We start from the raw sequence: 15,401 nt of genomic DNA, 5'->3' as shown, positions 1-15,401 counted from the left end.
TGTTGTTTGCAAACCTTTACTAAAAAATATCAGCACAAGTCTATTAGACCCAAGTATAGACTTACGTGTGTGGCGAGATAAGCTCAAATTAACATAAAAGTTTGATCATACCCCTTCGATCATCAGACCACAAGATTTCGGTACTTAGAAACGGGTTTAGTTTTTATTTAAATTCGTCAGGCAGTCGCAACCGAAAAAATGTTATGTGAACTCTGGTCTACGAGTTATAAAAAATGTCAATCTCAGCTAAATTCTTTGATATTTAAGAGTGAAAACATTTTTAATTCATCCCCTAAAACAAAAATAATAACTAAAAGGGAGTTTTAACTATAACTCTTAGACAAGCAAAGCATGTGAAAAAATAAAATAACTCCTGTGTATTACAAAGTTTAATTTATTTAGAAGTAACTCTGCCCGTTTAAAATTCCGTGTAACCTTCAACACAACTTCTTGAAATTACCTACTTTAGATAGGCTGAAAGATGTAAGTTAATTTTATTTATGTTAGGTTCTTGCTGTTATAGCTAACTGACGGGCTCACAATTAAAATAGTCGTAATTAGCGCTGGCTGCAAAAAAAAAGCGAAGTCTAAGTTTAACTTCTAGGTTAAAATTTTATATGAATAACAATTTTTTGAAATATTATATTAGATTAAAATTACGCTTGAAAAGCAAACTAATACTTGATTCTAAATAAGGTTACTAAATTGTATGAAATATTTTAAAAGTTACAATTTATCAGAAAAACAGTTATTAATACTTTTTAATTACACTCACACAATTGTCCCAAGACCTGCAGACACTACTGAGCCAGTTTTCATCGGCATGCTCGGATTTCGGTTTTACTATAAGTCTTAAAAAGACTCAAGTTCTAAATCAAGGAACGGATATTTTACCACCAATCAAAATCATGGCAAGGATATTGAAAATGTAAACAATTTTGTATACCTTGGCTCAAATGTTGCGTCAAACGCATAATTAGACACAGAAATAAATAGTCGCATTGGTAAGGGCTCAGGCTCGTTTGACTGCAAGAGTTTGGGATAAACAAAAGTTTAAGCATTCGCACTAAGACTAACGCGCATTGATCCTGTGTATGCAGTACTCTGCTACGCGGTAGTGAAACATGGACGCTGTCTAGCATTCAGGAAAAGAAATAATAATACCTTTCCCCAACGATGCCTTCGTCGCATCCTTAGAATTGCATGGCAACTAAAGATCACCAACGAGGAAGTGTTAAGACGTACTAGTCTTACCACTTTGTACTTTGCCCTCAGTCAGCGCAGGCTCGGTCATGTTTTGAGGATGGGTGCTGAGCGAATACAAAAGTCTCTGTTGTATGGGGAGTTGGTAAACGCAACCGAGGTCGTCCAAAATTACGTTTTAATGACGTATGCAAGCGCGATCTAAAAAGCTTGAATTTAAAAACTGATGAGTTAGAGTTGCTTGCAAATAACCGCGTCAAATAAGGATTTACTGTGCACAAAATAAAGAGAAAAATGATACCTTAAGAAAACAAAGAATATGAATATATAAGGAGAATGAGTTTAATTAATTTTTGTTTATATATATTTGTATTTTTATTAATTACCTGTTTGTTTTATTTATTGCACCACTGTGCTTTTTAATCTATTATTATAATTTATTTTTATTCTCTATGCACAATTATGCATAGCCGATACAGGCTGATAGTGGACCTTTTATTATTATTATTATTTACACGATAGTGTCTTGTAAAATAGTTAAGTTTTAATAAAAAATTGACTTGTACTATAAAAATCAAGTAGTCTAAAACGGGACTTCAAAATTTCAATACTTTAATGTTTTACATTACAAGTATAGATCATTACTAAATATATATAATAAAACAATAAAAAATGCTTTCTTACAAACAAACCAATGAAAACCGCCTATAATGGAGTTTATTAGAATTCATTTCAAAACTGTGATAAGAAACAAACAATAGAGTTCACTAAACAAAAATTATATATAAATCCTAACACAACACCTAAATAAGCTAGAAGAAGCAATAAAAGGTTTTTACTGCCATATATTTAGATTTCAAAATAATACCAATCAAAGAAAATTTTAATATGCAAAACATTTGCTGACCCTAAAAATTAATAGTAAACTTAATTTAATATATAAAAGAGTAATTTTTATTAGTTTATTTAGTGAACAGAAAAACAATTGTGAAGTTCCCAAGATTAGAACTTTCAAATTGTCTAGATATAAATGGTAACAGTTTTACCTAGCAACAGTTCGCGAACCTTAAAGTCGCTGAAAAAGAATGTAAATTTTCTTAATCTAATTTCAACTATAAATTATCTAGAGAAGGTATAAATATGTGGGTGTTGCTAGGAAAATTTGAGTCACCAAGCAATGTTAGCGTGGGTTTACCACCTTCCGCCTCTGCTGTTGTTGTTGGAGTTGAAAGCAGAAAACTGGTTGCTAGTAGCGACGCTCGTCTGCTGGTCACCCTCCCTCTGTCTCCGGCTCCTCCAAGCAGTGGTGCTGGAAGAAGAAGTCTGATTCGCCAAACTCGTCACAGTTTGCTGCTTGGCTCCTTTCTTTACCGTCTGAAAACCGGGATTCGCAGTCCTGCAATGAGGTTGTTGTTTATATCGTGCCATAAGTATTTTAAATTTTAGAAGTAAAAAATTTAAAACTAACACAAAATAACCTTTGTAAAAGTTTATACTTATATCTGTATAATTATCTAAAATTTAAAAACTTCGAAAAAATACTTTTGTGTTAAACTATTTGATTAATGATATCTGTATAAATTATAATTGTTTAGTTTTTTTTTTTCTAAATACTTACTTATACATTATAAAGTTGAAAAAACCAAAAACTTATTCAAAACTTATTAGCGTTCACAAAAAAAGTTATACAACTTACTAAGGTGAGACTACTTGTAATAACAACTAACTTTTGATCTTGCTCAGCAGCATTAAGCGTAGGAAAATCAATAAAAGAGTCTTTCTTAAAAGTTTTCTGGGGTTGAATTCTTCTACCTAAAGAAGAAATGCCTTGGTCATTACCACGGCGCATGGAAGGTGGTACATACTTGCCAGGTTTCGAAACTGGCTTGGGTGCTGCCACTTTGGGCTGCTCTTGCACCTCAGACATGCTTCGGTTCCAAGGACCTTCTTCACTTCGAGACTCAACAAGTTCTCCCGATGCATTGTACTCTTTTTCTTCCTCAACTTTTTCGGTTGCTTCTTCTGACCTGTAAAGTGATACAACAAATTTAAAAAACATAAAAAGAGCTTTATGGACTACTTGTAACTTACATATTTTCCAAAAAAAAATTTATAGTCAAGTCAATAACATATGAAAACACAAATGTTTTCTCAGTTAAAGTTATAACTGCAAAGTGAATATCACACTACTAGTAATTATACAGATTTATAGTAATTAAACTGACCTGTAATAAGGGTTGCCAACTATTTTTCGCCAAATTTTCTCCAGGATTGCAAAATTTCTTCCAGGTTTTTAAAAGTACACATTTTTGGGTCTATTTTTAATTTAAAGTTAAGTTTAAGGTAAGAAACTGTGTTAAACAGTATAAAAACAATGAAAAGATACTATAAAGCTACTTAAATGTGTATTTTAAAAAAAATTGATGATGACAAAAATGTTCATCTATATGATAGATTTTTTTATATGATAGATCTATATGAGTCAAATCGAAATTTTAATACTTAACATGTTAATATTGTTAAAAATTACAGGTTTTTCCAGGTTTATTAGCCTAAATTGCCATATTCCAAGTTTTTCCAGATTATTTCAGGTTTCATGGAAACCCTGGGTTTTCTAGTGATTTTTGTTAAAAATTCCAGGTTTTTCATTTTTTTTTTAATTTCTCAAATTCCAGGTTTTTTAACCTAAATTGTCAAGTTCCAGGTTTTCGAGATTTTTGGCAACCCTGTACTTAGCCTGAGCTAAACTGAGTAAGTTGCAACGATGATTCTTAGTTTGAGTTGCAACTCAAGTTCGAATTAAGTTAAACATGAAATAGTTCAAAGCATTACTTTAAAAAGCTAGAAGACATACGGTTAATAAAGTAGTTTTTTATAGTCCTCTTACCTACAAAGTAAGATAAGATTTCTAATAATCACCATGTCAATCTTGGCTAGCTTTATGAATTATTTTATGAAATCAAGTATACGAAAAAATTGTTAATCAAAAAGCATAAAATAAAAGATATGTTTATGTTTTAAATATCATAAAATCTAAACTAATTTTTTTAATGACTAACATTTAAACAATCTAAATTGAGTGGGTGTCACTTTTTCACGAGTGTACAATATTGGGGTGGGTGTCAGAATGACACAGCGACAAAATGACACGGTGCATCACTTTGGCACGGTGCGTCACTTTGACACGGCGACAAAATGACACGATGCGTCGCTTTGGCACAGCGACAAAATGACACGGTGCGTCACTATAGCATAGATAAACAAACTTATAAGCAAAACTAATCTTTTTCAGTAATATAACTTTTAATTGTAAAACTTTGATAGTAATTAGTTAAACAAAAGATTTATTATATTTTTTCGAAACTATAGTAGCTTGATACATTTGAAACTATATATGATACAATGCTTTAAAATTTAAGTCCAAGTGTAAAAACAAAAATATTCTTAAGTTTTATTTTTTACGTTTCACAACTTTTCATATTTATGTAATGAATAAAATTTAGTATTTTTTGTTAAACGTTTAATTAATTATTATCAGAAATTGTTATAAAAAATAACTAAAATTTAATTTTATACAGTGTTATTTCGTTGTAAGAATAAGTCATGCGTGTTTTAACTCTAGTTTTTGAAAATACAGAGTTTAGCTGCTTTTGTAGTATCTAGCCAGTTATATTAAATATGTTGAATATTTTAACCTAGTAGTTTGTTTAAACATAAAAGTTTTATTATTACTGTTTTTTAAACGACAAAAGGTTATCGCTCGAAAAATTATACCAAAGAACATTTCAGTTATCGAGTCGTAAATCACATGCTTTAACAATCTATTACGTGCAGTTAAAAATATTTTTTTTAAAGTTAAGTCCTAAATTTCCAAAAACATACAAAAAAAATATTCAACAAAAGTTAATAACTTAGGATGTTTACTTAAAACTCTGTATTAAAAATGTATAATAAACTTGTCTAAAAGCAAATAATTAAAATAAACGGTCCTGGAGCCTAAATTTTTGAAAAAGTTAAAAATAGTATTATGAACAGTTGAGAGAAAATTAAGAGTCTGATGCAACCATTCATGCGCATTTATAAATTTATCACTTTTAAGAAAATTAAGCACTAGAGGTTATACAACTTGAGTCCTAATAAATCAAAATTAGTTGTTCTTAAAAATAGTGTATTAAATGTTAAGTTTATCGTCAATTTAGTTAATTCTAATAAAGTTAATACTTCAAGTCTTTTTAATTTTTACAAAACTTTGTAGCCTAAAATATAAAGAATTAAACTTAGAGTATGACAGATATTATAGTATTTTTTTGCATTTAAGGAATTAAATAGCATTTATACTACTTGTTTTAGTATTATAATAGTAAGAAAAATTGTACTTTGTTAAAGCAAGTCTACAATAGTCTATTACAAGTGTGTAATAGTGGTTTATTGAGTTTTATTTAAAGAGATGCTTGATGTAGGGAATGTTTTGCTAAAAAAACTAATTTATTTGCGGTTATTTGTACTTATACTTTTATCTATGCAGTTTTAGTGTTAGGTGCACAATTTTATTTGCGAGAGAGCATTATACTTCTACTTCTAAGTGCACGATATATGTTGCAACAAACAAAAGTCGCATAGAGGAGTAAAATTTCGATCTTTTAAGTCAAGTGCATAATGATTTTTTGAAGATGTTGCAACTAACGTAAATCGTCAGGAAACGCAGTATTTTAGTTCAAAATTGTCAGCTATTAAGTCGTCAAAAGAGCGCAAGTATCACTCTTTTTAAGCATAAAATCGAAAAATAAGAACCGCATTAGAATTTAGAATTACAACAGCAGAAAAGTTGTTTTCGATAACGTCTGAGTTTTAGTTTATAAAACAAATTTTCCTCTGTGTTAACACCTACTAGTTTATTGTTTTGATATGGTGAATGATTGATCTAAAATCTAGATTGTATTTTTTAAATCAGAATGTTGCTGAAGTTTAAAAAATAAGTTTATATGAGTTTTTATCTTTTTAGTCGTAAAATGGCAAGTCATTTTTTAATTTTTATTACTCGTATCAAGTTCTAGTACAAAACTGTGTTTAAGTTTTTCCATTCGAAAGAAATCAAAAATAAATTTCCTTTAACTTTTGCAGTCGTATTTTGTTAAAAAAGTTGCTGCTTTTGAATCTTTGTGAACTTTGTTTGATACAAATAATTATTTGTCGTTTATTAAGCACAGCTTCTAAGCACACCTTACACCTTGCTACTGCTTAAAAATGAGTATGTTGTTTATAAGTACAACGATGGACAATAGAAGGTATAAACATTACGTGTTTCACTTTATTTTATGAAGTCACAATCAAAAATTCCTGCGGTCTTTGTTTTTAAAGTTAATCAATGTGATTGTTGCTGATTCTACAAAACCGGTTAGAAGACAGGAAACTGAAAAGTTTCCTAGAAAAACAAGATCGTTGTCCATACCAATGAAGATTGAAGTTTCACAACAAATCGTTCCCTCCCTTATTAACCACCGTGTCATTTTGTCGCTGTGCTAAAGTGACCCTCCGTGCCAAAGTGACGCACCGTGTCGTTTTGTCGCTGTGCCAAAGTGACCCTCCGTGTCAAAGTGACGCACCGCGTCGTTTTGTCGCTGTGCCAAAGTGACCCTCCGTGTCAAAGTGACGCACCGCGTCGTTTTGTCGCTGTGCCAAAGTGACCCTCCGTGTCAAAGTGACGCACCGTGTCGTTTTGTCGCTGTGCCAAAGTGACGCACCGTGTCATTTTGTCGCTGTGTCAAAGTGACCCTCTGTGCCAAAGTGACGCACCGTGCCAGAGTGACGCACCGTGTCATTTTGTCGCTGTGCCAAAGTGACGCACCGTGTCATTTTGTCGCTGTGCCAAAGTGACGCACCGTGTCTATTTGACGACCGTGTCTATTTGACGCTGTGTCATTCTGACCCGCTCCCACAATATTGCACAGTTTAAAAAAAATATTTGTTCTAAATAACTGTAATTTTTTTTTACTATCACTATTACCCTTAACCCTTGGTCGGTACATTTTTTATTTGATATTTTTTTATAGTTTATATTTTAATTTTTTTTAGTTTCCTGTTTTTTTTTTAATAATAATTTTTTTTTTTTTTTACCCCTAACCCTTACCCTCGGTCGGTAATTTATTTTTCTTTTATGTTTTTTTATTAGTTTATTCCAGTTTTTTTTTTGTATTTTTTTATTTTTACTATCACCCACGGTCGGAAACTTATTTTAACTAATCTTTTTTAACTTCTTTCTAGTTTTTTTTTACTTTAATGCAAAATGACCCTTCGTGCAAAAGTGTCCCCTCGTGCAAAAGTGACCCGTTCCCATCTAAATTACATATGAATACTGCTCAAAAAAAATTATCAGTATAAAATATGTAAAAGTAATTTTGTTTTTTTTTAATATCAATTTTTACATTAAAGTTGTTGAACTTTTTTAGAATTTTAGTTAATGGTGATTTCAAAACTGTGTTTGTAAACTTATTCAAACTTTGAAATACATAATAGATATTTTAGAGTTTTTTTAAATAAACTTTTGACTTCATTACTATCCTAAATCTTTGTGTGAACAACTCTTTTTTGGTGTGTTAAAGACTTTGATACATATGACCAAAATACATACTTTAAATTCATTTTACTTAAAATAAAAAAAGGAAAAATATTATTTTAAAATTTCATTGGTATTATATAACAAACTATAAAGATCGTACTCACTCTATTTGTAAATTTTTCACTTTAAGGATGCTATAATCTTTCACCTCTTCCTCATAGTCATTCCATTCGTCATCCTAAGCAGATTTTGTATTTTCATAAAAACAAATCATAATAAACTTAATATATAACAAAAGCAAGTGTAAACATGACTGTTGAAAAGTAATAATATTTTTATAAAATGAAAAATCAAACTCACTTTATTTGTTTCATTTTCCTTTGGGGTATTTTCAACTTCTTCTTGTTTAGCTGATTCTTGCTTATTACTTTCATTAGTAGTCAAAGCATCACCTTTCTCTGGTAATTCAACAATCAATAAGATTTAAATCAGTATTAAGTACATAGTTACAAAAATATAAACATCAAATCATTAGTTTGCAAAACTCAAAACTAATGTACAACAGTTTTTGATTGTGAAGCTTAGCATTTAAGAAAACTTAACTTTACTCAAAATTTTTAGCGACTATTATAGATTGTTATTTATTTTATTATCAAATAGTGGGATGTCACACAAATCAGTAAACAATTTAATGAAACTAAAAGTGATAATTATTTGAAGAAGCATTTCTTTAATTTTTCTCAACTTTGTTATTTCTACTTCACTACTTGCAATAAATTAAAAATTTTAAATATACATTTTTCTGGTTTATTCTTTAAGTATTACATATAATTTAAAGGAAACCTAGTTATATCCAACTTATATCTTTTTTTTATTAAAGTTACAATCATTCTCATACTTAATCAGTTTTTTCTTAACTTGGTAATAAACAATCCTTTATAGACTTTTTTTCAATTTTGATTAAAATATTTTTCTAATTAAAATTTTTGATGAAAAAATATTAATCTAATTAATATTTTTCTAATTAAAAAGCAATTTCTATTTTTGCCATAAAAATATTCAATTTTGATTTTTTTTTTAATCATTACAATAGGAATTTTAAATTAATACAAGGAAAGTTACCAGGTTAGTAGATTGATTGAAAAGTAAAGAAGAAAGTTTTTAAGTTATTTATTTTGAACTCCTAGAAAGTAGACTATGAAAAATTTCTTCTTCATACGTTTTTATGAGAAAATTTTTACACAACTAACTGTATCTCAAAACATTTGTTTGTGATAAGTATCTCTTAGTATATTAAGCTTTCATATAGATTTAATGTTTATTTTTGTAAAAAAAAAATGTTGGAAACCCTAAGGCTTATAAATATATGCAATTAAAATACTGATACAACTTGATTCAATACGATTATTATACAATTTTTTCAATCAAAATCTGTAGCAAGTAAATAAAATAATTAAATATTTAATTGAACTATAGCGTTTACAATACACTACAAAACTGTGAAATTAAAATAATTGGATATTTTATAGTTGAGCAAAATATTTTCACAATTTAAAAAAAAAAAAATTGTAAAGATATTTCTTTCTGAAAGAAATATTTAACTGACCATTTTTAATAAAACATATTTATTATTAAGTGTAGATTATTTAAAATATTTAATTTACATCATTTTTTGATATCGTAGCAGTAATCAAGCATAGAGGATTTATTCTATTGAGAATTGATAGTTAAAGAAATGTTAAACTTAATACAGTAATAAAGTTCTTTTTTAAAACTTTGCAAAATTGACACTCTAATTCATATACAAAAAAAAAACCAATCATCTTCATTTGCCATTAAGGATTGTATTGTACACTAAAGTTCTATTATTAGTGTACATTACTACTGTAAATTTATTTATCTATTTGAGTGTCAATTTTGCAAAGTTTATCTCAGAACCGCAATAAGGACCCCTACAACACAGGCTAAATTTAAAATTAAATCAAAAAATAAGTCGTCAAGCCTTGCAAAAAACAATTTTCATAAAAATACAAAAATATATTACTTTTAGTTTAACCACAACAAATATTAATTAGTTTTAACCTGCAGCCTTCTTTTTCTTTTTCTTATTTTTCTTTTTTCCTTTCTTAGAGAAAAAGTCAGCTAAATCATCATCATCTGCAAGATTATTTAAATCTAATTCGCAGTTTTTCTGTTGAACTTCCTAAAAAAGAATTACTCATGAAATTTTATCAGAATTGGAAAAGTAACTTTAGAAAAACATTTTCAATTATTAAATTTAATTTAAAATCAAGTATATTTTTAAGTATCATGATAATAAATTTATTTATCTTTTCATTAAAAAATTCACTAAAAAAAAAGTGAAAATTAAGAGTATAATGTAAATGCTATAAAACTAACTTCTTTCGTTTCCAGCTTAGTAGACATTTTACTAATTGACTTAAACTTTTTACAAACTTACAAACTGTGGATTATAATTTGATATGTACCGTGTAAAATCATTAAGACATTAAAAGAAACTATTTTATTTAGTATTACATCAACAAACAATCAAATTATTAATATTTATAAATTATTTTGGTTATAAAACAAAATTTATTGCAAATAGTTGATGAAGCTTTATTTTTTAATTTGGTATAAATACTATAAAATATATATAATTTATAAAACAAATAAGCTTGAAATTAAATACATTACAAAAACAAAAATGTGCACGAAACAAAAAAAGATTTGACAGTGAAATGTTATGAGAAGCAGTTAAGTTTCATTCAAATATTCAATAAATTTAAAAAAATACGAAGTTGTGTTAAAAAAACTGTTTAATGCTGATAGAAGAGTTTTGTTATAGAAATATTTTTATCATATAATTTTATTAATTAAGATGTTGTATAGTTAAAACTTTTTTAAACAAAGCGCCAAAAATAAACAAATAATGCACACTAAAAAAACTACAAAAAGTCTAAAATGTTTTAAATACATAATGTTTATCTTAGCTTCTTATACACTTCCATCTTTAAGTTTCCATTGTTTTAAATATATAATTGTTAGCTTGATAGTTATGCTTATCTTAGTCTTAAGTAGATTGAATTTAATTTTACTAAACTGAAACAAAAAGGCTCTGCAGAACCTTTATAAAAAACAGTAACTAACTTATCCATCTATAGTTACTATATTAATTTAAATTTTAGTTCATTTAAAAAATAAAAACTTTAGTGTATAAGAGATAGTACTTTTGATTTTAGTGTACAAATATTACATAAAATTCACTTGTAAAGTTTTTTTCATAACTGAGGTTCAAAGTGTTTGAAGAATTATTTTTTCAAATTTAAAAATATAAAAACATAGACACACAAATCAATTTCATTATAATGTTACATATATAAATTTTTAATGATAATAATATAGTAATTTCCAGTAGGTAAAAGTTTTTTATCTTTCTTTTTCACATATTGATTTAAGCAATCATGTATTACCTATAAAAAGGTTGTTTTAAAGTGTTGCGATGTTATGCACATATCAATTACCTTATGCTATACAAAATAGTTGCAATATGTTGATTATAAAAAAATAATTTAACTGATAAGCAACAAAATTAAAAATATATACATTTAAGAAAATATCTCACAACTTTTCAGTAGAATAACTTGAAGTTAAATTTATTCAAACTAAAACAAAAGAGCTTTATTGAGCTAAATGCAAAATGTGATGGAAGATTTGAGGCCATAAGAGGGGTTCAGCAAGCTTTTTACTTCACTATTTACACTACTTTTACTTTGTCTAATAACTATCTTTTTTGACAATTTTTAAATAATCGAATTTAAACATTATTATTAAATATTTGAAGCATATACCTGTTTTTAAATGGACATTTCTTTTTTAAATTAATTTTCTTAATATTGCATAACACCTAATCTTAACTATTCAACACACATTTTACAAAAAATGTTAACGGAGAATAGGAAAGATTTATGATAATTTGTTTAAACTTAGTATAAAAAAACCAGGTACTCCTCTATGACCTCAAATTGATTGTATTAGCAAATATTGATTCCTTAATAAAAACTTAAATGTATTATTTTAACATATTAACGTATTTGCAGAATTATTTTACACATAAATTCATGGTATTTTTACAAATTAAAAACCAAGTCTGTTAGATTTTAAAATTATTTTTCTAACTTGTTTTATTCTTATATTCCTAAAAATTGTTACACAGCTGACTATTTAAATGAACTGAAATAAAACTTCTGAATAAATGGTAAAATAACACATTTGAAGTTTAAACTGTCATAAATAAAATGTAATCTTTTATACCTTCATTACAATCTTAGAACTTCTATTAGAAAACAAAATATACTTTGATCTTGAATGACAATTTGTACTATTAGTACTATTTGAAGTGGAGAATCTAAATGAGTTAGTAATACTTATTTCAGGATATATACATATTGATAATCTTTAAAATTAGATTAACAACTTTTAATTTAAAACTTTTGTGGTGCATTTTTTTTCTTCAATTTTAAACTTGCAGCTTTATTTAGTGCATATTTTTAGGTATCAGTTAAAAAGAAAAAAAAATGAGATGAATAAAAAAACTTACAGATTATATCTAAAACAATAAAACCATAATTATATCAAAATAACTAAGCATCATGGATAATTTTTAAATTGATATATCATCAATGCTATAAAAAGCAATTATATTATCAATAGGCGGAAAAGTAAATAAACTCAGAGTTTAATTTATATTTTTGAACATATAACCTACAACCTACCAATTTTTAAATCAGAACATGTGTACCTGCAACAATACTTACAACCGTAAGAAAATTAGATGTATAGCAGCTGTTTTTGACTAAAATTTATAGATAAATATTTTACATTTAACTACACTTTTTTATAACAAAGACTGCAATCTTACAAATTACAAATAGAAATGCAATTAACACCATAATAAACAAAACTTATCTGGGAAAATATCAACATCTTAAAATATGATGTTTAAAACTGATGCAACCTTAATTTTATGTTGATTTAGAATGTGTAAAGCATAAAATGTACAAACTTAATTTTAAAAACAAGTATTTTCATGAAGTGAAGTTATATTCAAACATCAAAGCTTACTGTCATCATTGTTTATAAGCGAAGAGTTTTCAGTCATAGTAACATAACTGCTCCCATCATTTCTTTGGACAAGTGTTCGCTTTTTTTCTTCAAATTTCTGACTGTTTGTTGAGCAGACATCCTCATCAAACAAATATGCATCACCTTCTGTTACATCATACAAGACTTGGGAGTTTGATGTTGAAGCAGAAACTTGATGAGGAGAAGTGGAGTGGCGGATGTAATGTTTATATTTACCACTAAAATTATGAACTGCATCTTGTATAACATCTCGTGGATTTATAGAATCTTTAAAAGAGGACGAAATATTCTGAGACGAACCACCTGATGGAAGTTGATATTGGTATGAATGGTTTTTGTATATATGATGAGGAAAAGCAAACCTCAACGCAACAGAAGCAAAAAACATTTCTATACAGATTAAAAAGTTTTGTATTCCTGCTGAAACATTACCAGAAGCTAAAATTACCTTTTTTGTTCCTCCAATACTGACAGGAGTTATTGCTCCACTAGCTTCAAGCAAACTTAAAGCCACACCTTGCCAAAATGATAGAAATATTATTGATTTTACTACAAAAAACTTCAAGACTGGATTATATGGTTTCAAAATTTCCTTAGTTGCTTGATAGAAAACAGCCAATGCTATTAAAGCCATACTGATTGAAATATTATATATTATAGTTATATACAAGTAGCCACTATGAACATTGAAATCGCCATCACGATATAAGTTTTGAGACTGTAAAATAAGAGTTATTATAGCAAGAGGAGGCTTTAATATACAGAATTGCAAAGTGGCTCGTTTACAAAATCTCAGAGTTGCAATAGAGTAGCTATGTGAAGGTAAACAGCATGAAAGAGTCATCCAGCTTTTTTTGGCTTCTTTTCCACGAATCTCAGCCATAATGGCACTTTCACCCCCAAGGTACCCATCATAACACAAGCATAAAAAATTATAAACAACAAAAGCTTCATAACAATTCCTAATAGTGTCTACATAAATATAACCTTCATTTTTATTAAACAGCATCAGACTAAGCCAAGAGTCAAAACTAAAGATTGGAACAATAAACAAAATTCTAACAATCCATCTTTGCTCGTCAGGCACCGTGTAAAATTTTAGATGTTTATAGATATGGTGGCATGTAATAAAAATTGCAGCCCAAGTAAAAAGACCTGAAACTGCTTTGCATGGAATGGTTTGCATAAAAACTTCATCATTTGTAGCATTAGTTGTCACCATCTTAATTCATTTTTTCAATGCAAAATGTAAATATAAGAGCATGAAACAAATTGTAGTCTTTTAGTAATTGAGCTTCTTTTTTAATTATTTATTTAAAAACTATAAAAATAGGTGGGAGTTTAAATACTTAATGTATTTTTAAGCTTTTGTTTTTACAGCAGTTAAGTGATTCTTTTCAAGTAAAATTAAAATTAACAATTAATTTTCAAATGATTCATTATCAATAATTAACATTTTTCAACTTTTTCAACAATTTGTTATAAAAATGTTGAAAACATTGTGCTTATTTATAAAATTTTAGGTTAAGGTATAAACATTTTTTTATAACTGATAAGCATATAGTTAAGTGGGCAACTTTTCTAGTTAGTAGGACAGATTTAAAAAAAATTATTTCTTCATGACAGTGTTATATAGAAAAAAATTGTACCAAAATATTGTTGTGTATACCAGGAACGTAGCTTTGTACACTTCTGCAAATCTGCAAAAACGTATACAACTTTGCAAAAGAAAGTGTTTATGTTTTATTTATTTAGCTTAAAAAGACTCTGCTTTCTTAGCTTTAAGTATTTTTTAATACTTTGTTTTGCCCTCCTGAAATACAAACACTCTTTAGCACTTGCAATGTCTAAAAAAATTAACAAATTAAATACACTTAAATTATATATATATTTAAACAGCTCAGATTCTGTTTACAAATAAGCAATGCATTGTAAAAAAAAACTTTTTAAAAGCTGCAGATTTTTACAATATGAAAGAATGAGAATTTAAAATCTTGATCTCGCTTTGTTATAAATATACTACAACTCAAGAACAATAAGAGAGATAGTGACAAGTTGAGCTCAAGCAAGAGTAACTTAAGCAGAGGGAACTAAAACAGGATCGGAATAGTTTAAGTTTAAAAATAAGTAGTTATAGCTATTAGGAAAACATAATTGCCCTGTATTATGTTATCATGTGTTGTCGCTGGTGTATACTAAAATGCATTTGTATTTTCATTAACAGGGTTGCCTTTCTTTGAGTCAAAAAAACTGTCCAAGTGACCTTAAGCTGTCCTGACTCATCAGATTTTTTTTCAAATTTTTTAAATTAATTTTCTTAACTTAACAAATTCAAAAAAATCAGGTCTTTGATAAAACTGATTATAAAATAACAAACTAATGAAAATAAATTACACTCAAAGTCAAGAAAAACTGGCCTGAGATTATCAGAAACTTTAAAACTATTATTGTTAAAAAAAAAACTGAACTTGTGTGTTTTTTTTCAGAATATCTTAAG

General features: G+C 27.7%; 1 protein-coding gene and 1 pseudogene across 1 annotated transcript; both read right to left on the bottom strand.

The window, feature by feature from the left end:
* Nucleotides 1–1,902: 1,902 nt before the first annotated feature.
* Nucleotides 1,903–10,225, bottom strand: LOC145846803 (uncharacterized). The gene is made up of 6 exons (XM_082953414.1): nt 10,160–10,225; nt 9,842–9,962; nt 8,120–8,217; nt 7,924–7,997; nt 2,931–3,230; nt 1,903–2,599 (listed from the first exon to the last, which is right to left on the bottom strand). Exons 1-6 carry the CDS (start codon nt 10,184–10,186, stop codon nt 2,395–2,397), a joined length of 825 nt encoding a protein of 274 aa, XP_082809540.1. The 5' UTR covers nt 10,187–10,225; the 3' UTR covers nt 1,903–2,394.
* Nucleotides 10,226–12,389: 2,164 nt separating this feature from the next.
* On the bottom strand, nt 12,390–14,220 carry LOC145846802 (transmembrane protein 184B pseudogene; annotated as a pseudogene).
* Between the last annotated feature and the right edge of the window lie 1,181 nt (nt 14,221–15,401).

The sequence above is a fragment of the Thalia democratica genome, unplaced genomic scaffold (genome assembly GCF_965202585.1).
Source record: "Thalia democratica unplaced genomic scaffold, ktThaDemo2.hap1.1 HAP1_SCAFFOLD_652, whole genome shotgun sequence".
NCBI classification, from domain to species: Eukaryota; Metazoa; Chordata; class Thaliacea; order Salpida; family Salpidae; genus Thalia; species Thalia democratica.
The sequence above is the reverse complement of the archived record's forward strand: the minus strand, read 5'-3'. Positions and strand labels throughout refer to the sequence as shown.

Coding starts and splice junctions, on each gene's coding strand:
- LOC145846803 (XM_082953414.1), bottom strand. CDS start 10,186: ATGTCTACTAAGCTGGAAACGAAAGAA. Junction 9,963..10,159: donor CTAAGCTGGAAACGAAAGAA/GTTAGTTTTATA, acceptor ATTCTTTTTTAG/GAAGTTCAACAGAAAAACTG. Junction 3,231..7,923: donor GTGAAAAATTTACAAATAGA/GTGAGTACGATC, acceptor ATCACTTTACAG/GTCAGAAGAAGCAACCGAAA.